The sequence below is a fragment of the Oncorhynchus mykiss genome, chromosome 18, assembly GCF_013265735.2.
Source record: "Oncorhynchus mykiss isolate Arlee chromosome 18, USDA_OmykA_1.1, whole genome shotgun sequence".
NCBI lineage: Eukaryota > Metazoa > Chordata > Actinopteri > Salmoniformes > Salmonidae > Oncorhynchus > Oncorhynchus mykiss.
In genome coordinates, this window is record NC_048582.1 from 26,544,448 (window position 1) to 26,569,355 (window position 24,908).

Genomic DNA, 24,908 nt, shown 5'->3' on the forward strand with positions numbered 1-24,908 from the left:
CTTTGGGAAACTATTATTAGCTGAAGCACTCACAGCTGCCTGTGAATACGTTCAATAGAGGGGGTTTGAATTTGTTCATTAACAACTGAAAATCCGCTAACACATTTGCTGAGGCTTGCTAATAAACTAATAATGACTGTTTCTTTTAATTGGGAAATTGGAATGAGGGAAGGAATGAAAAAGGTGCCTGAGGTTTGGTGAGAGAGAGCGAGAGAGAGAGAGAGAGAGGGAGAGAGAGAGAGAGAGAGAGAGAGAGAGAGAGAGAGACTAGCCCATTAGCAGGACAGATGTGAAGGCAAAAGGTGAACAGTTGAAATGTCGCCTCCTCACCTCCCTGCCAACCACCAGTAATCTGTCTCCGACTAGTTTACAAGTTAAACACATTACAGTGCTTATATAGTCTCATGTTGAGACCGCACCATGCAAACACACACACACACGAGCACGCACACACGCACACGAGCACGCACACACACACACACACACACACACACACACACACACACACACACACACACACACACACACACACACACACACACACACACACACACACACACACACACACACACACACACACACAGGGCTCTGTCACTGCCTGCGAGCTATCACCATTCCTCTAAGACACACCATTAGGACTAAAGGAGGAGCGCTAAGCCAGACAAAGCATTAAGCTCAATGTTTCTTGATACTTCCTCAAAGTTCCTTGGAAACGTCCTTCTCTCTCTTTAAGAAACCCCAGTGACTTAGCTGGTATCAAATGTTCATCTAGACCGGAAGTCATATTCTACTTTCCCTGTTAGGGCTCTCTCAGGCAGAATGATTTGTACAATGTAAACTATAGGAAATATGCTGTGGGAGAAGACTTCCCTACTGGCCTCGTTTAACTCTATACCTGCTAGGAAACTGCTTTTACAGTACACTTTACACTTTTTCACAGAACTAACTGAAGAAAATAAGGTTGGGACATGGATATGCACACAATTGTCTACAACATAATCCCTAAATATCAAATGTTTTCTTTATATTATTATTTTTTCCCCCCTGGTTTTCTTTTCAAGATAAATGATATGTGGGGGGAAATTAGACTAGATCTATACATTTCATTTCAGGCCCTAATGTGCCTTTTCTCAGACAGATGACTGTGTCCTCCAAAAGGTTGGAGAAACAGAGAAACGCATATTTGTACATATTTGAGTCAGACAAACTGTCCGTTTCCGTCACCAACCTGATAATTCTCCCAACATCCCTCACCCACCCTGGCCTTTTTGTTTTCCCTCCCTGCCCTTTTCCTGTCGCCATCTCGGTATTTAATCTAACCCAGGCAGGCGGCATGAAGGTTTTACTTTCCCCCTCCAAGACAGGGTCGGCTACGCAAGAAGGCAGGAGGAAGAGAGGGGAGCTAGGAACTTGCTAGGGACAGACAGGGGAGTTCCGCAGGAAGGCACAGGTGAAACCTGTCCCGTGGGCGACTTTTAACAAACACCTTTCATCTTCCCAGCTTTCCTCAAGACAGGGCACTTCCCATTTGAACTATTACCTGATAAGGAGAGGTCTCTTTTTCTCTTCTTCTTCTTTCGAGAGCCACAGAATGAAAAAGGGGGGGAAAGCATCCCCCTCTGTATACACGTTAAACCTCTCATCGCATTGAACACGAGATATATGGCTATTAACTCCTTCAAACCAGGTAATTACAGCTGTGGTAAACAGAGCTGTGGCAGATCAGAGTAGAGTAGCAGCTCAGGACCCACGTCTTAGGCTTGCGTTCAAAATGGCACCCTATTCCCTATACAGAGCACTACTTTCGACCAGGGCCCCGGTCAAAAGTAGTGCCCTATAAGGGGGAATAGGATGCCATTTGGGACATGCATGCTACACTTAGTGCGTTAGGTAGTTAACAGGACAGAGGTAATAATGCCAGGCTGCTGTGGGATCCATTTGCGGATAACTGCTCCGTCTAATCCATTTAAGTCAGGAGGTCTTTGTGCAAGGAGAGGGCTGTGTGTGTGGAGACGGTGAGAGGGGAGAGCACCCGTGGGTATATCTGATGCGTGGGTCATAAATCACATGGAGAGAGAAGTGTGGAGCTCAGGCTCCCACAGTGAGGAGTGGATGTGGGGAACGCCCCTCAGAGGGAGAGGGGAGAGACTGAGCCTGAGACAAACACTGGGGCTATCAACACTGGGTTAAAACAGCAGTGAGCTCTGAGGAGTGGAAGGGGAGAACCATTGCTACATGGCTACACCCGTCACCCTCTCTCTCTCTCTTTCCCCTTCCTCTGCTCTACCCCTGGCTCCTCCCCTCCTAACTACACTCAAATACAGGGAGAGAAGGAGAGATGTTAACCCAACTAAAAAGAGGTGAAGTATTAGTTTGCTTCTCGCTGATCTACAGTAACAGGAAGTCCAATGCACTTTAGCAGTGCCCTTGATTTATTTATTTATTTTCTTCTCTCTCTCTCTCTCTCTCTCTCTCTCTCTCTCTCTCTCTCTCTCTCTCTCTCTCTCTCTCTCTCCTCTTTCTCGACTGTTGTTTCAGTTGATGAAAACAAAGAGCTGACGAGACATTTTATGTTGTTCTTGTGACATGCAGAAGACTCCCACATGGGTGCTCAGGGTCGGACAGGAAGAGCCAGTCTGACAAGGTCCCTAAATGTTCTGGTAGTCTTTACCTTTCTGTTTATGTTGTCAAACATCCCAAATACTGACATAAATATATATATATATATATATATATATATATATATATATATATATATATATGTATGTCTGTTTGTTTCTTATATATATATATATATATGTGTGTGTGTGTGACTTGTCTAACATGAAAACACTAAATCCTCTGTAACGGACAGTTAGTACATCCCTGGGGCTAACACAGGGCAAAGATAGAGCTTTCTGTTGACTCTTGTGACAGACAGACAGACAGAAAGGTATTTGATTGGCTCAACCATTTTTCCTGTGTAGCTGCTGTGTGGTGTTTCAAAGGTGCTATGTATGTCTGTTTGTTTCTTTTCTGGTTCTTATCTGTTTTGGTCGGTGTGAGGTGTGACAGAACGAATGGGCAACCAGTTCCCCTTTTAACTGTGTTCACAGGGTGACAACCACCCAGCCGATCTACTGCAGAGAGGGAACTAATCATGCATTGACACCTTGAACCATTCAAGTCTCTCTCTCAGAGTGTAGCAACCACATCTCTCCCCCTGCCTGGCCTGTTCGCTCGCTGTCAGTGCTACAAATTGGCTTCAAACGTGAATCCAAGGTGCCAGAGAACCATTACACAGACAAAGGCTTGAATTCCACCAAGGGCCTAATGTGTCAAAATCCTTACCCTGCACTACAGAGGAATAAACCTCTTCATTATAGCTCGTTATGGACTCTGTTGTACATTTGCTTTGCCAATACCCTAGCACGTTAGACTCAGCCGAACTCAAGCTCTTTCCCTATGTCTATGCATCACTCCAATATTTGTCCATGTCTTATTTGAGAAAGGGATATTTTAGCCACAAAATCACATGAAAAAACACCTGAAAAATTCCTGACAGAAAAATATGCTGTCATTTACCCACAAGAGCAGAACTATGTAGAAGTAGGAGGCTTTTCTAAACCTCAATTCTCAACAGGGTTAAAAAAAACAAACAGGAACGCAAACAAGGGCATACCCAACCCAAACAGACACCTGCACCGTTCGGTAAACAGTTTACCGCTGACAGAAAGCTGTCTGTAATTAGACAAAGTAGTAATCTTGTTCTGACAGAGAGGATTATATTTGGTCCCGGTGTGACTGGGGAAGCCGATTTCATTTCCTGGAAAAACCTTTCCTTCCCCCCTCTCCGCTCCTCGCCTCAGATCCTCCACAGTTACCTGACTCAGCTGCTTGTAGGAATCAAATTCAGTCAACAGATAACAGCTAATCATTTGTCACCCTGAGAAGCAATTCCCTGCGATTGCCAAGGAAGAGTGCGTCACTTTATTCCGGCGCTCTGTCAGATGGCGAAGAAATTGCATTCCGCCGCGCCGCGCCTAACCTCTTGCTCTCCAGAGTCCCCCGTAACAACAGTTGACTTCATCAGGAGGAAGCCACCATGGCCAACCCTGAACAGCATCGATTTAGGCGAGGCCCACCCTTGGCCCCCTAAGCTCCCCTACCAATCCCCCACTACACCCAGACTTGGCAACCCAGTGGAAATACAGACAGACTCCACACAGCTGTTCCCTTCCAGTATTCCTTAAGGTGTTACACCGTGTTGCTCCTCCTACCGTCTTAATCAACTGATCATCATCGTCGTAGCTACGGTATCAAAGTAGCAGAACATATTCGGAATCCCCATTCCAAATTCCAAAAGAGAATGCGTCCATGTTTGTTGGGACTGGAAGTAGCCCAGGCTGCTTATTGCAGAGAGAACTGTCAGGGCATTGCTTTTCATGTGACCTGAAAAATAATTTAAGGTTTTAGAGTGAGAAAAATGTCATAAATTCCCCAGGTTCATAAGGGTTTTCGTTTGTTTTTGTTAACTGGCTCCTGGAACACAGCCATACAGCTAATTCAATTACATTATACATAGCTTGGAGATGTTCGTAGCAGACAGATGGCGAGAGAAAAAACGTCATATTTCCAGTGTGCAAAAGTACCTTTAACAACTAGCAAATGTAGTGATTTATTTGAAAATGACTATTCTATTAGATTAGCAATGGCATATTAGCGACAATTTGGTAAAAGAGGCTAACCGAACAAAATATATTTGAAACGGTAGAGTCTCCGAGAGTGCTCGTGTTTGATTACGCAATGCTATGTCTGTGGGGTTGCAGATAAGAGCCAGGTACAGACACAGAGCTGGGGCTGGATGGTTTGTAGCCTATGTGTGTCTCAGTGAGTACAGAAGAGAGACAGTTGGAAGGAAGGTCAGAGGAATGAAACATCTGTTGAGTTTTTTACGAAGAAAAGGGAATGAGTCCGCCCTTCTGTCAAACAAGTGTCTAAGAACAAGCAGGAACTAGCAAACCTGACACCTTCACAAGGCCTCACCATTTCACACTGTGGTATAGGGTGCAACATTTCTCTCTGCCTTTACATAGTGTATCTACAGTATTGTCGATATTTCTAGTAGATGAGTTATCATAAATGACTCACTACAGCCTCCATGTAAATGATAACTATTGGCTTGCCTTTGCAGAGTAAATGCAGTCAGAAATACAATGCATCCACCGATGAATATTCAGAGAGGATTGTTCTTCAAAATCTGGATATTTGACTATTTCAATTTTTTATTTCATCAATTAATTGATGTAGGCTTTAGCTATTGTGCTGGGAGGAAAGAAAACGCCCACCCCTCTGAAATGGGCAGCAAACAGACACAAATTCCCAGGGAGAAGTCACATTTTCCCAGGTTAGACTAAATAATGTATGCATACATTTGGCATGATGAAGCCATTTTAGCCTTTAAAACCCAGGAGTACTCAGGAGGAACAAGGCCCAGCTTCCTCCACCTGGCTGAATAATTCAACACATCCAGGTGGAGGAGACTTCTGGAGGAAGAAGAAAAGGTTTCAATTGGCTAATACCTAGGAGAGTGTCCAATACAATCTCACAATATTTGCCTCTTCAAACAGGGGTAAGGGGACACATGTTGACACAAGATAATAATTGACATCTGCGCAATGACTAAAATAAATAGGAAATCTAACGTTCAAAAAAAAAGACGAAAAAAAGAAATGAGAGACTAAGACGTAAACACAAACGTGGCGAAATCAAAGGAGTTGTACTGAGAGAAAGTTTGGTTACCTCCCCACTCGGTCTGTCAGTCGCAGAGCGTCAGAAGTCAGAACCCAGATGAAGGTTAAAAATTGCATTCTGACTCTGTGTGTGTGTGTGTGTGTGTGTGTGTGCGTGCGTGCGTGCGTGTGTGTGTGTGTGCGCGCGCGCGTGCGTGTGTGTGTGCGTGTAAAAATGGCATTGTGAGTCAACACCCTGCTGGCTTCTTGTCAGGTTTCAATATGTGCCACAGGGAAATTCATACGCCTTCTCTCTCACAAATCTGTGATGACATGCTCAGGATCACTCACAACTCACTGCTGTCTCCAAGTTGCTGGAGTTCAGGTTGCCTTTGGTGAAAGAAAAAGCTTAAAAATACATTCATCCTGACTGAAAAAAATATATATCTACAAGATAGAATTGAGGTGTTTCAGACATCAAACAAGATTGTGTCTGGCAGTTTTGATGTGGTACATGGTCTGGGGATGGATGGATAGACACATAGTTAGTTTGTGCTCTGAATATATGTAGGCCTCTAAGACGGAATTGTGTGAGGGTGTGTTAAAGGGTATTAAATGAAGAACATAGTTCAAAATGAGCCGAGGTGTCCAAGAAGCCTTGTCAAGAGAGCTCAATAAGGAGAGGGAACACCTTGACTTTAACAGTTTAAATCTTAATAACGGCAACACTGGAATTGTGGTTTCATTATGGTTTGAAACGATACAGAAACTAGAAAGGGAAGAGAAAGGGGAGGAGGGAGAGAACAAATGGAAAAAGAAAACAGTGGTTTCCCGGACTAGAGGAGGGATGTGTAAGTGTTTATCCTTCTACCTCATACTTAACACCCCACCGGCACTCAGTATCTACTGCCCTTGGTGGCCAAACCAAGAGAAGTATGTCGTCAGAAAGTAATACAAATCTATAAAGCAGGAACCCCCCCCCCAACCTGGCCAAAGGGCCACAGCGATAGGTTTTATATGTTGCAAGAGCTTGGATCATTTTCCACATCCTGGCAGCTAGGCCCTGGCTTCCTACGCCAAGACAGAGCAGCGCGAGGAGAGTGGGGCCGCTGCTGCAAGGCCATCTGGGAGGGCCAGGAGCAACGTGGTTCATCCCACAGAGTTGTCTGGATGCCAGCTCCATTGCATCAGTGGAACGCAGGATCACGCCCTCTGCATGGGACAATAACTGGACACCTCTGACCCCGTTCCTTGAACCACAACCACCAACCTAGTCACCACCTACTCAGCCTGGCAGGTCTGCATCGTGCTAAAAAACAAAGTGCTAAAAAACTTCACAGGTCCCCAGGGATGAGTTCTTGCATGGCGGACTTGGTGTAGGTTGCCCTGGCTAATTTAATAGTCAGGCCTCCACACTCCCCCGTGGTGTGTGACCTCCCTCCCTCCCTCCACACACACGCACACATGCACGCACACATGCACACACACACACACACACACACACACACACACACACACACACACACACACACACACACACTCCTTCTCCCTGCTTAGGAATCAAGGCAACTGGCAACATGTGGCTAAACAACATAAAAAGCTGACGTGTTTCCAACAGCGGTTTTAAACTAAACCTTGAATCATTCAAATACTAGGCCTATACAGCGTGTATTTGACTGAAGATCAGAGGAACCTTGGCTCAACTCTTATCCAAGAGAGCCTGTTACTTTTCCTGTGTAACCACAACTAAGGGCAGGTGAGCAGTTGGATGCTCTCGTAGAAGACTGTCATATGTAACTTCTCAGTCCTCCGAGGATCCAGACTAACACATTGTGGGGGTGAGGTCAGTACTACTGGGTTGGAGGCTTGGCTTGCTGTTCATTCCTGGCATGCAATCTGTATTAAAAGCTCATCAAAAGGGGAGCATCGCGCTCTCCCAGAAGTTTGGTTGGAGCGAAAAACGTGTCAATTCAGATAGAAAAAGGCGTGATGGATCCGCACTCCAAAAAAGATGTCGCATGAAGCTTACTTTATTTATTTGTTATTATTTGTTATTATTTTATTTTATTATTATTTTTTATTTCACTGCGTCAGGGATAGCGTACACAGATGTTTCGGCTTTGCTTCCTCCTTCAGTGTGTAGGTGCTAAGAAGGAAGCTTTGTGCAGCATATTTTTGAGGGCGGACCCATCAAACTCTTTTTTTTGTTCATGCAATCTGTAGACAGTGTTCAGCGGGCTGTTCTTTTCTCTCACAAGATCTGCTTCCCAAATGGCACCCTATGCCCTATATGGCAGACCGCAGAAGCAGTGTAGCAAATAGGGAATAGAGTGCCATTTGGGATGTGGCCAGGGTCTGGCCCGAGCATAAGCCACATTTGCCGAGTGAGATTCCTGGGATATGCTGGGCCCGCCCACACATACCCTCCTCATCATGAGTGGATGTGCTCGGGTCACAGATATGAAAACACCACCTCAATTCCGTGGGTCTCTGGGGCCAAGGACATTACAATGTAGGTGGATGTTGTGCTGCTGGAGCCTGAATATCTCCACAATGCATTGTTGCTCCCCTGTGAACTGCGTACAGTGCATTCTTGGCTCACTGTGAACTGTACATTATCTGCATAAATGCTTTAGAGATTTAACGTCATTAGATATTTACCGAACAGGGGAAAGAAATGTTTTGGTACACTTTCTGGGTTTGAGCTAATTCCTTTCATCTTTCTTCATCTCTGAGTGTTACCTGCAGCTAGTAAACAACATACATCTCTTACAAGAAGACATCAACAGGGATTATCGAGCACGGTTGATAAATAAATGCATCAATAACTAGGTCTGTGGACTTTTTTGGGGGGTTGAAAAGGAGCAACAGAAGAAGAAAACAAGCTAAACATTTGTATTAAGCACAGAGGCTAAAATATATTTCCTCCAAGTGTATCACATCCCATACAAATATGCATTCATTAAGTCTTCCTCTGTCTTTTATCAGCTGCAGTGGGGAGAGAAAGAAAAGAGATTCAAGCATGATGTCTAATTACAGTCCCAAAAGGAGAGCTCCTCGCTCCCCCACTCTCGCCCCGCCCCGCCCTCCAACCTTCCCCTTTCAGAGAGACGGAACATTTTGAGGACAAGGGCAGGCATTTTTTGAAATAAACATGACCCTTGTGAATTCTCCCAAGGAAAGGAGTGACTATTTGCTATTGGCTCGGTAGGGCCTCGGAGCGAAAGAGAGGGAGGGAGAAAGGCTCTTGGGCTCTTGACGGTGACACCTCCCCTAACAAAAAGACAAGGGGCTTTATCAGACAGAGGTTGCCCGTGATATCACTCAGGCTACGGAAGTGCCACTCACTGGCACTTAAAGCTGTGCCACTCCATAGCCTCCATAGCCCCTAAGAATAGCATAAAGTTCCGTTGATAAATGAGGAATTATAACGCACCACAACTCTAGGCCTCCTTCCTTCTTGTAGGTTAGGATGGCAGAGGAGAGGGAGGGAAACTGGGTGAACAGAAGTTGTAAAAAGAAGCAAGAAGAGACTATTTGGAACTCTTCAATCTGATAAAGGATTATGACACAGATAATAAATATATTCAACCTTATAAATATTTTAGCTTGGCTACTCCCTCGGCTTAATGTGCTGTACAGCGTCTAATTAAGCATGTATCTGATAGATGCCACTACATAATGATGTGCTGATGTCTAGGGGGTTGGCCAGGAAGAGAAGTATCCACTGAAAGGCATGATTTGTAATAATGATAGCCATGATAATGATGCTACTACTACTTCAATTAAAAGTACTTACCAGTACAGCTGCTACTACTTCGACCAGTACAAGGCTACCCACACACACGCACGCGCACGCACGCACGCACGCACGCGCGCACACACACACACACACACACACACACAGACACAGACTCCTATTGATAGGCATTGATTTACATGGATCAGTTACACTCTCTCCTCGATTATGTAGAAGTACCTTTTCAGCAGTTAAGGGACAGTGTTATTTCAGTGCACCTATTTGGGTAAATGTCCTGCTAAATTTTGCAGTAGAGAAACTGGTCTGAGTTCTGCTGATCAGGGCAGTTTGGCCTCCAGGACCTGCTTGGCCAAGCACTTTTTGAGCTGTGATACACTGACGCCGAGGACTAACACACACATACACAGACAGACAGACACAAACACAGACACAAACACTCGCTCCAACCAGTGTCAGAATTCGAACACACATTTACACACACAAAATGGGAAGTGTCACGCTAGCAACAACATATCTTGACTGAGCAGGACAGAAGTGTGAAGTCCTGTGCCACTAAGTCACTCAAATAAAAAGGACCAATAGCTCACCGACCCAAAAATGTTTCCTTTTTAGATAACAGATTTTTCAACTCTATGGGTCCTAATGTCATTGGTGAAAGCCCATAAAAGACCTAACAATCACGATAAAGAAAGGAAACCTAACATCATTCTTACACAGGATCTTGAGACAATTTATAGTCCCTGATTACATACAAAAATCACCAATCGTTCTCTACTCTGGGGAGAATTCCAATTTGGACCCAAACTAGTTGATTCTTCTGAGCTTCCCTTTATTTAAGGGTCAACGGGGTTAGCAGGGTAACATTGAGAATGGCTTTTTCAACGCCCCTTGGATCAAAATGTTACCTATTGTCCCTTGAACTCCTGCATTAGCTCTGCCCTGAGTCAATTTGAGACACTGTGAGAGAACAAAATGCTAGCTAGACAACAACAACCAACACGACTTCATTGCTCAATTATTTATACATTTGATTCATGTGCTAACCAGCTGATCGATGCAGATTAATACATGCAATTGTCATTTTGGCAGCGTTCCACGCCTCCAGCCACCTTTTAAAAAGCTAAGTGAAGCCTATAGACTAGACTGGGTTAGCGCAAGTGATAGACACAGCGATGGGGACTACACTATCCCCTCCGCTCAGGTAGACCGTACACACACTTTTTTTTTATCACACCAGTGCATTCCACTATTACACTCAGATGGTAATGCCTGCAGTTGGATGCCCCTCACTCCCTCCCTCTACATCAGTGACCTGGTCTGTGTCTGACAGGCTCTGCCCTGCTCTTAATTCCACGCAAACACGGCTGCCAAGTGCCCACGAAACAGGCCTAATGAGAACATCATTGTATTTACCTTAGATAAGGTGTGCTGCCTTGAGTAGATAAAGCCAAGATAACACTTTGTTTGAACGGAAAACGTATAGGTAGTTCATACGTAGGTCTTTCGGCATTCAAAACGCTCCTTGCGACTCAACGTTGTACCTTACTCTATAGTTTTCAGAAATATATATATATGGCATATTGAATGTACTATCATTCTTTTTCCGTGGTGTAAAATTGTGTATCCGGTACATATTGGCTAGGGTATAAACCGGTGTGGGAAAAAACAGTCAACAATTCAAATAAGGGTCAGTTAGCAGTAGTTTTAAAGCAGTGTTTGTCCATGCGTGTTTGAGACCTCACATCGCCCTCTGCGGTGTGCTAATTGCTAACTGATATTTCTCTACCAAGTGACCCAGTAACGCTCACACTGGAGGAAAGGTCATCGGTGAGTCCTTGATTTGGATCATCTCTGGCCGCCCGCAACACATCACCACATTACTCCCTGGGGCGCTCTCTTCAGATTTAAGGCATCTCTCTATTCATCAGACGGGGATCCTTAAATGTGTCACCTATTGACCAAGGTTCAGCAGAAGGTCATAAATACATGGGTGGACCTTGACAGATAGACAGACGGACACTTGGAGTGTCTCGCAGCTCAATAATAGACATAGGATACAACCGTTCATAGACGAGGAACAATGCTGAAGTGTGGCACGCTCCATGGAGGAAAAAGGAGATATCCACCGCTGTCAATTTTATGTATTTATACTTCCTGTTTCAAAGTATTTTGTCCCCCGGTGGCACCTATAGTGTGCCAGATGTGTGCCTCCTGCATGTGACCTGAGACAGCCCTGGAGCCAGAAGCTGGGGTAATTTCTCGCTCTCATTCTACACCGTCGATCGCTGCAGCTTTTTGAGGTGAGAGAAACTGACAGCATTAACTCTCCAGGGCAGAACTTTCCAGTCAAGTGGATCAGAGGACTGAAAAAATCGCTTATGAATAGTCATTAGGCCTTCATTACAAACCCCTCACAACCCACTTCTTCCTGTGCAACACAATGCCTTTTGTCATCTTCACAAGGTGCATCATTTAATTGCCAATTGATTTTTTTCCCCTATATGACAACATGTCACATAACAAAATGCAGCCCCAGATTCCCTTAGGGGCAAGACGGCAGTTGTTACTCTTGGCATCCTGGATGGCTGTTGAATAGTCTTTAAAAATATATATACATAAAAGAAAGAAGAGGATGCTTCCCTAAAAAAAAGTTGAAAGATCCTTACATAATATTTAGAATGTATAATATGTTCTAAGAGGACCAATGCTTGTTTATGTGTCTTTGTGACCCCTTTTTGGTTTCACTCTATTTTCAAGGCAGAACCTTCAATCTGTGTTGGCTCATGGTTTTACATAGTGGAGACAGACCATGTCTTGTGTTTGGAGACAGTAACATGTACAAACATGTCCATTCACTGAGGAATATACCCAGCTCTGTCCATGACACTAAGAGATGTGGCATACCTATTTGTCGCACCATAAATAAAGGACAAACGCCCTGATCGCAATGGAGGCAAGCTATCAAAAGATGTTCAGGTTAACATTTTGGTGACAATTTTTCTGACAGCCTTTCAAATATATCTTTTAGACAGCCCCCTTTTCTGTCATGAGCATGCAAGATGGAAAGAGGAATCGAAAACATTGCAAGGGCAAGTTACTTTCCCCCTGGTTCATAGTGTGTATAAACCTATTTGATATTGCAATGCTCAACATTCTTCTACATCTGTCCTGTTATTGTTATAACCCTACTGGTGTTCTGTACTAAATAATTGGAGCGTGTGCACTCCCTATTGTAATGCCATATAGTATCCAAATCAAAAGGTTTATCAGTCAGGTGCACTTTGCCTGGCTCAGTCTCCTGGGGACACCAGTATTGTGTCAGCTGGGCAAAATATTATAACATCACCATATTTACAGAACAATTTCATCTGCCTGCCTGCGCTGAACGGATTGAGCCTGAGCCTGCTTGCGTTCATCTAGCCTGCCTTCAAATGTGGGTAAATCAACACAGTTCCCCTTTGACACAAAATGCAGTGCGATTACCGAGTTGGTACAGCCTTAATAAGCTGAATAATGAGGGAATTTCAGAAATGCACAAGCGCCATTATAGTCCAACAATAAGAGCTAGGAGAGAGTAAACCAGCGCAGGGCAGAAGGTAGGCGTGGGGATATAATGAGGCCAGTGTTGTAAGTAATGCACTCTCCATTGTGCTACCATGTAAATGCTGCTACCCATTTCTTCTTCACATTCATACACACACAGCCCCCCGGATTTAAGCCAGTCGCAATCTGAGATTTCTTCTCTTTCTTCGAAGAACGGCACAGTGGTGTCCCTTATGCTTTTCTCTCTTTCTCTTCTCCTTCACCCTTCTCTCTCTCTTTCTCTCTCTCTCTCTCTCTCTCTCTCTCTCTCGCTCTCATTTTTTTCTCTGTTTAGTGACAGGCGGTGACAGAAACTGGCACCAGTCTGGCTTCTTGAAAGCAAACATTAAAGCTCATAGGATGAGCTGCAGGTGTGTTACTGCCAGACTCGTAAACATGCCACTAATTACATATTTTCCCCTCCGAATGACAATTAAGGTCAGTGAAATAATTGCAGTTCTTTATAATCCTTGCTGCTCTAACTGGGAATGATAGGGAGAAATGGACGTTCTGCTCCTACAGTGTTTGGACTTCTCCTCCTTTGTTGAGGTGCTCCTCCTTTCCCTGGTTTACTACCGTACCGAACACTGTCTCTTATACCTGACAACCCTCTTATGATTTTACAGGAAAATGTAAACAATTACAACTGGATCATTATCATCATTAATTATATTGACATTTCACGAGACAATATTTGTCTTACCATTTGAAGTATGAGTCTGCATGATACTAAATTATGTCACGCCTCTCACAAATCACGTCTTTGGCCGGCTCAGTCATTTTCTCATTGGCAAATGGTTGGAGGAGTGCAGCATTTCAGCTCAAACCATCTCAATCTCTTCTACTCCACTGTCAAGAGGCAGGAGGCACTTTGTGAACAGACACATACATCAAAAGTACTGTCAGATAATTGTCTGTTTTTATTAATAAGTTCCAAATATTGCTGTTGGACAAGGCCAGTAGAAGTGCCTTGGTCTGCACTTCTTCTTCGTCTGTCCTCCTCCAGCAACGTGTCTGTTATTGTAACACAACGTAGGTGCAGGATTTAACAACACATACTTGGTTGGTTGTCTTGACGAGGGCCATAAACTGTGCTTGACTATCAGGACCGCCCGGAGACCTGGATATATTAAGACAAGTATCCAGCCGTGCTTGAATATCTGTTCTGTGTTTCTTGGCTTGGGCCTACGCCATCCAGGTGGATCACATTTAAAAGCTAAGTTCCACCAATTCCCCATAAAGGAATGAAGAGATGGCCCTCTTTTGCCCATAGAATTCCATAGAACTATAGTACCATTCCATAGAACTCTGCGAGCCTGTTCCATGTTGGTAGTAAGGCAGATGCTGCAAATTGACATGCCAAGGAAGCTTTATAGGAACCCAAATAATAGTACAGAGTAAAATTATAACTTTTGAAAACTGAAGCTTGATTCAATGCACTTTGTTTAAGTATCTCTGTTCCATTTGTTGATGCTAATCTTTGCAGTGCTTTTTACAAGCTGTTAATATTGATCGCTGCAGAGAGAGGATAGGAGGGAGGTGGTTCAATCACAATAACAGCATTCCATTACGAAGACGCAAAACAAAGAACCGTGCAGAGTGTGCAGCATCTCTCGCTCATATACCGTAAAGCCATGGTGTTTAGAATATTACCAAGTAGATACTGACTCAAATTGATTCGGGTAATGAATGCCTGCACCTTGAAATATAATAGCCACTTATAGTAATTACCTTCACAATTATCAAGGTCACCTAACAAAACAATAGGCGACATTTTGAGGACCCTAGATGACACACATTTACTGTGACATGATGCTATCTTCGTATATATGGTGTATGCTGTGCCAATTCACTTAAATTAATCTTAATTGGGGAAATGATTGAACTATGAGAGAAACACATTAAATTCATATTTTTGTCTCCTATTCTTTCCTTTCTTTTTTTTAAACTGTCCTTCACTCTGTTTCCTTCACCCAAGCCCTTGACGCATGTCAATGTGTCAGCCAAATTGAGATGACAACAGCGACACAAGTGAACTGTCACTCAGAACACTTCAGCTTGCACCACTCCCAGATACCCAAACCTGTTTGTATCAAATCAAACATTTTCATATAAAATTGTGTACACGCTTGAAGAACACTGCCCTGTTTTAGAATACAAAATATATATTTAGAACTTCTTAGGGATCGGCGTCCCGTCAACTGGACAGTTATAAATCATGCAGTGCATTGTGTCAAGATCTCAGACTTTAGAGAAACAACAAATGTAGGTACATAGAGTTGAAGTCGGAAGTTTACATACACCTTAGCCAAATACATTTCAACTCAGTTTCTCAACAATTCCTGACATTTAATCCCAGTAAAAATTCCCTGTCTTAGGTTAGTTAAGGTCACCACTTAATTTATGAATGTAAAATGTCAGAATAGTAGAGAGAATGATTTATTTCAGATGTATTTCTTTCATCACATTCCCAGTGGGTCAGAAGTTTACATACACTCAATTAGTATTTGGTAGCCTTGCCTTTAAATTGTTTAACTTGGGTCAAATGTTTTGGGTAGCCTTCCACAAGCTTCCCACAATAAGTTGGGTGAATTTTGGCCCAAATCTGCTGACAGAGCTGGTGTAACTGAGTCAGGTTTGTAAAGCCTCCTCGCTCGCACACGCTTTTTCAGTTCTGCCCACAAATTTTCTATAGGATTGAGCTTTGTGATGGCCACTCCAATACCTTGACTTTGTTGTCCTTAACCATTTTGCCACAACTTTGGAAGTATGCTTGGGGTTATTGTCAATTTGGAATAACCATTTGCGACCAAGCTAAAAACTTATGACTTGAGATGTTTCCATCAATTTATCCATATAATTTTCCCTCCTCATGAGGCCATCTATTTTGTGAAGTCCACCAATCCCTCCTGCAGCAAAGCAACCCCAAAACATGATGCTGCAACCTCCATGCTCACGGTTGGGATGGTGTTCTTCGGCTTGCTAGTCTCCCCCTTTATCCTCCAAACATAACGATGGTCATTATGGCCAAACAGTTCTATTTTTGCTTCATCAGATCAGAGGACATTTCTCCAAAAAGTACGATCTTTGTCCCCATGTACAGTTGCTAACTGTAGTCTGGCTTTTTTATGGTGGTTTTGGAGCAGTGGCTTCTTCCTTCCCGAGCAGCCTTTCAGGTCATATCAATATAGGACTCGTTTTACTGTGGATATAGATACTTTTGTACCTATTTCCTCCAGCATCTTCACAAGGACCTTTGCTGTTGTTCTGGTATTGTTTTGCACATTTCCCACACCAGAGTCTCTAGGAGACAGAACGTGTCTTCATCCTGAGCGGTATGATGGCTGCGTGGTCCCATGGTGTTTACACTTGCATACTATTGTTTCTACAGATGAACGTGGTACCTTCAGGCGTTTGGAAATTGCTCCCAAGGATGAGCCAGATTTATGGAGGTCTTGTCTGATTTCTTTTGATTTTTCCATGATGTCAAGCAAAGAGGCACTGAGTTTGAAGGCAGGCCTTCTGGCCTTGAAATACATGCACAGGTACACCTTCAATTGACTCAAATGATGTCAATAGCCTATCAGAAGCTTCTAAGCCATGACATTGTTTTCTGGAATTTTCAAAGCTGTTTAAAGGCACAGTCAACTTAGTGTATGTACATTTATGACCCACTGGAATAGTGATACAGTGAATTATAAGTGAAATAATCTGTCTGAAAACAATTGTTGGAAAAATTACTTGTGTCATGCACAAAGTAGATGTCCTAACTGACTTGGCAAAACTATAGTTTGTTAACTTCTTGGTGACAGTATTTTCACATCCGGATGAAATGCATGCCCAAATTCAACTGCCTGCTACTCATCCCCAGAAGATAAGATATGCATATTATTAGTAGATGTTGATATAAAACACTCTGAAGTTTCTAAAACTATTTCAATCATGTCTGTGAATATAAGAGAACTTATTTAGCAGGCGAAACCCCGAGGACAAACCATTCAGATTTTTTTTTTTTTTTGAGGTCACTCTCTTTTCAATGAGTTTTCATTGGGAATCAAGATTTCTAAGGGACCTTCTTGCAGTTCCTATCGCTTTCACTGGATGTCAACAGTCTTTAGAAATTGGTTGAGGTTATTCCTTTGTGTAATAAAATGTACTGTTAGATAGAAGCGCGTGACCAGAAAGCTAGCTACAGTTTGTTTTCGTCCTGTATTGAACACAGATCATCCGTCTTCAATTTGATCGATTATTTACGTTAAAAAATACCTAACGTTGTATTACGAAAGTAGTTTGAAATGTTTTGGCAAAGTTTACAGGTAACTTTGGAGATATTTTGTAGTCACGTTGCTTAAGTTGGAACCAGTGATTTTCTGTCAAATGCGCCAAATAAATGGACATTTTGGATATATATCGACGGAATGAATCGAACAAAAGGACCATTTGTGATGTTTATGGGACATATTGGAGTGCCAACAAAATAAGCTTGTCAAAGGTAAGGCATGAATTATATTTTTATTTCTGCGTTTTTGGTTTCTCTCTTTGTTTACGGAGGTGCTATCCTTAGATAATAGCATCGTTTGCTTTCGCCGAAAAGCCTTTTTGAAATCTGACATGTTGGTTGGATTCACAACATTTGTAGCTTCAATTTGTTATCTTGCATGTGTGATTTAATGAAAGTTAGATTTTTATAGAAACTTATTTGAATTTGGCTTTTGGCCAGGTGGGATGCTACCGTCCCACATATCCCAGAGAGGTTAACAAGAAATTTGTAGAGTGGTTGAAAAACACGTTTTAATGACTCCAACCTAAGTGTATGTATATTTTCGGCTTCAAATGTATAAGTGTCTAATATTGGCTGAACTCTTAAATTATTGTTAATATAACTTTACTCTCCAATTTACAATAGCTATTACTGCGAAAAAATGTCATGCTATTGTTTGAGGAGAGCTCCTAACAACAAAACACTTTTTTTTAACACGATAGGTTTGGTAAATTCACCTCTGAAGGTGAAATGTGTACTTACATTCTGATATTTTGCTCCGATTTATCCGCCAAAGGGTCCCAGAGATAACATTAAGTGTCGATCGATTTTGTATTTCCACTTAGTTAATTTGCAAAGAAAGGAATCTGTGAAAATCTCAAACTAAACGTTGTTTCAACAAGTCAATTCACATTCGTATGTATTCCTCAGAGATCCTAGAACGTAACAAGCCTTCACGATATCATTAGGGGTGTAGTATATCCTATAGGACACCATATTTGGTCAGAGAGCGACGCCTTCATGGCACGCCGATGAATCGGGCGAACGACTCTGACTTTGTCAAATAAGCACCAATCGGGGTCAAACAAAGATAGTTAGATAGCCAATGAGCTGGGCTTTATGTGAGTCTTCAGAAACCCTGTGTCTGTCGCAAAATGTAGTTGCAAACCTTTCGCAACAGCATGCCTTTTGCTTTTGGACAACAATTATAAGAATATTCAGAGTTATGACATTATGAAAACTTGTTGTTTTGCAAAAGTTGAACTTATAATATGGCTACTAATACTGGAAAAGCTAAATCAAAGTTTAAGTATACAGATTTGACAATATTCTTGCAGAAAAATGTAATATGAATGCAACTGTCTCCTTCACGATTTGCCCATATGTACCTAGGTGACTTCATGCTAAATGTCATGGAGAACGCTCATACTTCAAGTATCCGTCTGAAACTTTACACATACACTGCTGCCATCTTGTGGACACCATCGGAATTACAACCAGAGTGATGGCTACAACTGGGACTTTTCTCTTGTATTTCAAAGACGGTGGTTGAAAAAAAATTGTTGTTTTATTATTTGTATTTTCTTCTTTCAGATCTAATGTGTTATATTCTCCTACATTCAATTCACATTTGCACAAACTTCAAAGTGTTTCCTACTGAGAATATGCATATCCTTGCTTCAGGGCCTGAGCTACAGGCAGTTAGATTTGGTATGTAATTTTAGGCGTAAATTGAAAAAAAAGGTGGCTATCCCTAATTTAAAAAACAGTCAAACACCTGAGTCTGACATCTCTTTTATGACACGTTCAGGCTCAGAATTCAGAATTCAGCGCAAGGGCAGCACTCCATACTCCGGATTCAAAATGTCAATATGAAACATAAACCAACCTTTACTAATAAGCAACTTTTTACAGACTAGAATGAACTAGCTTGTTAGGAAAACCACACAGATAGCCAAGTCAGCTAGCCAATGGTTTTCCCAATGCAGTGCTGGAGTAGAATATTACTCCCACTATCTTTTTAAGGATCATTTGACCATCAAACAATGTTGGAGTGGGTTTCCTTTCACACACATAGCCCAGTAATAAACACTTGGCCTTTGTCTCACATACGCTCGGCTAGAAAGATGACCTCAGCTTCAAAACAATAAAGGCCCTGTAATGCACTCTCCAGAGGCTTGTTGCACTAACTTTGTTTCACTTCAATACAATTTCTGAGAAAAAAAAGGAAATTCGTTGGACCTTATCAACTCCTTCTGCTCTATCACAAAGTATGTCAAAACTGACATTGGGGCATACCAGCCGGAGAGGCTACAACAAACTGGGACTATAATATGAGTGTAATGAGTTTCAGTGTGTGTGTGTGTGTGTGTGTGTTTGTGTGTGTGTGTGTGTGTGTGTGTGTGTGTGTGTGTGTGTGTGTGTGTGTGTGTGTGTGTGTGTGTGTGTGTGTGTGTGTGTGTGTAAGAGCGAGATGGGGGAGATTGAGAGAGAGATCAACATAGAGAGAGGGAGAGTGTGACTGTGCATTTGGTGTGTGGTGGTATAGTGGTATTGGGGGGTGAAGCAGGGGGGCAACCTGAACAGCTAAGAGGATCAAATATCTAAGCAAAACAAAGGCTGTGTCACAGGGGCGTTCAAGTCACAAGCTCTGTCACTCCTACAACAACAGACCCCTCCCCAAACGTCTAGTCCCGTTGCCCCGACAGCGCCGGTCACAAAGAGACCCCAGATATTACAGAGAACAAAACAGCGGACAGATGTAGGTATTGTTATGCAGAGTATCTTCCTCTTCCCCCAGGGCTGACCGTTTCCACTAAACGTCAACAGTGAACAACTCTGATCTCTGCAATCCTTACCACTAAAAAGAACAACAACATATCTAGTGTTTCCTTTTTGACTTGGGCCTGTTTAGCAGTCTACGCTCTAGGTCAAGCTGACCAACTTTCTATTTCTAAATGCTGCTTTTTGTCTTGGCCTTACTATAGGCTGATGGGAGTCTCGACTAGGACAATACGGCTCCCACCCTCTCTCTTCGTGGTCATCTCATAGGATCTGACCCGTGCCTGAAGTGGTGTAAGGTGAAGCTGTGTATTATTACAGCTGGGAGCCCAGCGAGACTCAGTGATAGGATGAGCCCTGATTGATTAAGAGCAGATGGGCGTCGTCCACCATCCACACGTGGCAAACAACAGATATAGAAAGGCTGTGTCTACATTCCCGGAGTAACACTCACATTGGATGGTTTGATTCGACGGCGCTCCTCTATAGTAGTCAGAGCTGGACAAACATTGTCTTCCTTATCCTCTTACTCCCTAAGACCTTTGATCCATCTTTAACAATGAGGGAATATTACTTACAGTCAATCTTGGGATCAAATTATTTTTTTTTAAAGCGTACAAATATTGTCCAAGCAAAAGGTTTGCTTTAAACCTGAGGCCCCGTATGAGGTCTTACCGTAGATAGGTTCAACCTGCTAGGTTTCAACCTGACCTGACTGTTTGTAAGTAAAGCGCTCTTAAATTAGACATGACTCTATCTAATTGTTGAATGTCATGTGGTCCAAACCACAGCGTAAATCCTACCCCAGTCTAGACAGAATTCTTGACAGTCCTACACTAATGTCTGCTGCAGTCAGAAGGGGTAAATGCAGAATGGCAAGGTAATTTGACATAAGGCACTTCTCCCAGCGAGCAATATAATGTGGCAGCAGAAGCAGCTTTTTAAAGAAATCAATTAAGTTTTAAAACGGTGTTCCTGGCTGGCCAGGGTGAGGAGGGTTATTATTCTGGAGGATTGAAGGGGGTGGGAGGGGGCTGGTGGGTGGTTGGGTGGATTCTCTGGAGGCAGAGCAGACCTCTGTCTTTCAGTGGCAGTGGTCTCCCAGCCCTCACCCTTCTCCTCACACAGCACCAAGGTTTATTTCCTGCTCACACTGTGGCCTTAAACTGCTACCTTCTCGTTATAAATCTTCTCAGGTTTCACCTCCAAGTGTCTGTGCTCCTGATCTCTGACTGGGGTTCTTAGCAGCTATGTATGACTCCGCGCCTGGAGGGCACTGATGAACGGAAGCCTTCTGCCCTTGCTCTGTCATACCCTGTTTAAGATGAGCTATCACTTTTCAAAGGGCTGTTGCGATTGGTTCAGAGGGGGGCTTTGTGATTGGGGTGCAGGGGTAGAGGGGGAAACAGGGAAAATCTGGACTTCTGGCTTCTGACTCTGGGGAGGGTAAATGAGATAAAGTGGATTCATAACAGTTGGGTTCTGTTGGACTTTTTTTTTATAAAACCCTCCGTCTTCGCTACATATGAGGTTAAACTGACTACTGTTGGATTTCAATTGGTTAGCTCACCAGGAAAAAGGGCTTGGTTCTTACAAACACCTTAGCAAGCAATCACGTGGTCTTAAAGTTTTCCCTGTTTGATGTACTCATAAACAGCAGTCTTTTTTTCAAAGAGAGTCTACTGCTTCAGTGAGCGTAGACAAGGTGTGTTGTACTTCTTGAGCCTCTCACCCCTTTTCTGCCCCCCCCCCCTCCCAGTGCTTGCTAAGCTACATGGATACACATCAACCAAAAGGGGACCAGGCTAAACACATAACTCTTATTTATGACGTTCAATTCAGACTCAGCAATTCCGCAATTCATTTTCATGATCAATTACAAAACCTGAAGGCATCTGTAATGCATTTTGTATGACAGCACACACACACACACTTACACACACCTACACTGACGAGCTGTTCATAGTGTTTGCCTAGTGCTCCTGCAGGAATACATTCAACTGGCTAATTTTCTTTTATGACATTTGTTTTGTGTTTTCTCCAGAGAGCTTGAGAGACACCTAGATGTTTGGTAATTACTGCAGGATTTCTGTTTGCTTGAGACTGGTGAGTTTTGGGAGACACCTACATGTTTGGTAATTACTGCAGGATTTATGTTTGCTTGAGACTGGTGAGTTTTGAGAGACTGCTCAGGAAGTAGTCCAACTATTTTGGAATGAGAACAAGGTGAAAGCAAGTAAAGGAAGACAACGTGTAAGAGAGCCAGGTACCAAATTCCTAAGACTTGACCTTCTACATTAAGAACGTACTTGTAATGTAAATATATATATTGGCTAATGTCAGCATTATTCAGTGCTTTATTTGAGATATTCAAATAAGCAAAACTCCCCTGCTTATGTGTTTCTCAACATTACTTCTCATAACATGTTAGATTTTTATGAATCATTACTTGGTTGTCTAGGGAATACTCTGCAGTCAGAAAAGCAGGTCTGAACAGCTTCTTTCTCATGGACAGGAAAATTCATTTCAATATATTTATCTCCATGAATACATTTTTGTCGTGGAAAAATAATACAAAATCACAGAAGTGTGTTGGGGGATGAATAACCCAGATGCATGATGGTAGTTGGAAGCGCCACAAAACATTAGAAAGGGAAATTGCACTCAGCAGGAAGAGAAATCGTTGTGTTACCCCAGGTGAAAAATATTGTTGCTTTGCTTAAAAGTGCATGCAAGGCAAAGGCAAGCTACATTATTAGAATGTTTAAATATTAATTATTCTGCTGGGTAGTAAAGATGATCGAGTCACAGTGTCAACTACTTTATTTTCCTTCCAGAAGCCAGAGGAACTCTTTTCTGTGAAACGTGATCCTGTGTTGTTTCACCATCTTGGCAAACAAACAAATGTTTTTAAGGTTTTGCGGTTTTACTGTTTTTACAGATTTCGAGTTCTTCTAGGACTAATGGTGCTTGCTTTTAATTTCCTCGTTTTTATATATCTATAAATGTCTCAATGCTTTTAGCAGGACTACTGCATAATGTATATGGGAGAATGTGTGCAATCTTATATTTGGTACAACGGCTTTAGTACGTCTTTCAGGTGTTTCGGACAAACGACTCGACACGGAATCCGACATCTTAATTTAAAAGAATTTGGAAGGCAAATTAGAATTGATCTCAGTTGTCAATACTTACAGGTACCAGTCAATACCTAAGTCAGATACATTCATATCCCCTTACAACCTAGTTACGAAATGACTTTAGAGGAATTCATATGAATAGTGTCACTCCTTTTTTCCTTTTCTAAGGATGCTGGTTCAAATGGCTTTCTGCTATCTTTTGTCCGAAAGGCAATACAAATAGACTCAGATACATAGGGTTTGCCCAACAAAGTCCTGTATTATTTCTGAGGATCTTTTCTAGCTCTCAGGTAAATCAGAGAAAGCTGCTAGTTTCCCCACTGTATGTCAGAGAGAGATCCAAAGCCGCTGGCTTAAAGATAGGTATTAAGACTGTAAGATCTAAAAACACTTTGGGAGCCTTCAGAGTGAAATGGATAAAGATGCAGAGGGCTGAGGGCAGAGACTTGAGGGAGAAAAAGAGAGAGAGGGGGACTAGAGAGAGAGAGAGAGAGAGAGAGAGAGAGGTGGGGGGAGTGGTGGAGGGGAGCTAGAGAAAGAAGAGGCCCCGGCTTCAGCTCTCTGAGACTCCCCGCTCCTTGCTGTCACTCATGGCTGCCCTGCCAGTATTCCCCACCTGAGACGGATTGCGATGCATGTTCGAGTCACTCATGCACAAGAAGCAATACACAAGTTTGGTGTAAAGCCACTTTAAAAGCTCATCAGGCGCATACTTTGCTTGTAGGAAATACCTTATTCATGACGGAGGGAGCCGTAGCCTAGGTAATTACTTGAATCAAGGTGGCCTCGGAAATGTTTAAATCTACAAGGACGTGCAGGAGCATGAATAATGCAAAATAATTTGCATCTAAATTTTTTAAGTGTGCTTTATTCAAAAACTAAAATGCGGCTTTGATTAAAGTTTGATGAGTGGAAGCTGAGAGCTCTGTGCATGCTGGGAAAAGCTCCTTATTTGTAGAAATGATTTAGAATGGTGATAAAGGGGCAGGGAGAGGAGAGCAAGAAATGGGGGAGAGAATAAGGCCAGAAGAAGAAACTGCCAATAAATAATCATTAAGGTAGAAGAGCATTAGTGCGTCAGCGAGGGTGTATTGTATAGAGAGAGGGATATTGTAATACGCTGCCTTGTAAAGAACAGTTCTTCAGACAAGATGTTTCTAACCACATACAGTACACACAACCACACAAAGGAGAATACAGCATATAGCTGTGTAATGCTCTTCCACACAATCATTCATTTTTCTTAAAGATGGCATTGTGAGATATATTTGTTTTCTATGTGGATGCACGTCATGTTCAAATATCTAGGGGTGTATATGTTCTCAGAAATTATGTTTCTTAAAAACAAAACAAAAATCATGCACACTTTCATTGCATGAAATGAAGTTCACAAAAGTGGACAGTTTACCTTCTGTTTGTTTCACAAAGTACAGTTACAACATAAACCATTTTCACAGTGCTTACCTGCTTCTTGACGAACGCACCCCACAGCAAATTGGACAGCACAGAGAAAAAAAGAAGAAAAAAAACATTGATTAATTTAGTGTCATAAGTCATGTTAATTGAGACAAAAATACGGAACTCTTTCCTTTAGAAATAAGGGAAAAAATTACGCTACACCACATTGTACTGACTATTGTGCTACAGAAAGGCACACGACAAGAGACAGTCAT

At 42.5% G+C, this 24,908-nt stretch overlaps 1 protein-coding gene across 7 annotated transcripts in view; it reads right to left on the reverse strand.

Moving 5' to 3' along the window:
* LOC110495928 (zinc finger E-box-binding homeobox 2) overlaps positions 1 to 24,908 on the reverse strand; it is a 78,576-nt gene that overhangs the window by 30,828 nt on the left and 22,840 nt on the right. For 4 of the 7 annotated variants that reach the window (XM_036952434.1, XM_036952435.1, XM_036952430.1 and 1 more), the window contains exon 3: positions 24,700 to 24,705. The exons of the other annotated variants lie outside the window; for them this stretch is intronic. In XM_036952434.1, the coding sequence (XP_036808329.1) occupies positions 24,700 to 24,705 (6 nt within the window). The remainder of the gene's footprint in view (positions 1 to 24,699; positions 24,706 to 24,908) is intronic. 7 annotated transcript variants of the gene reach the window in all.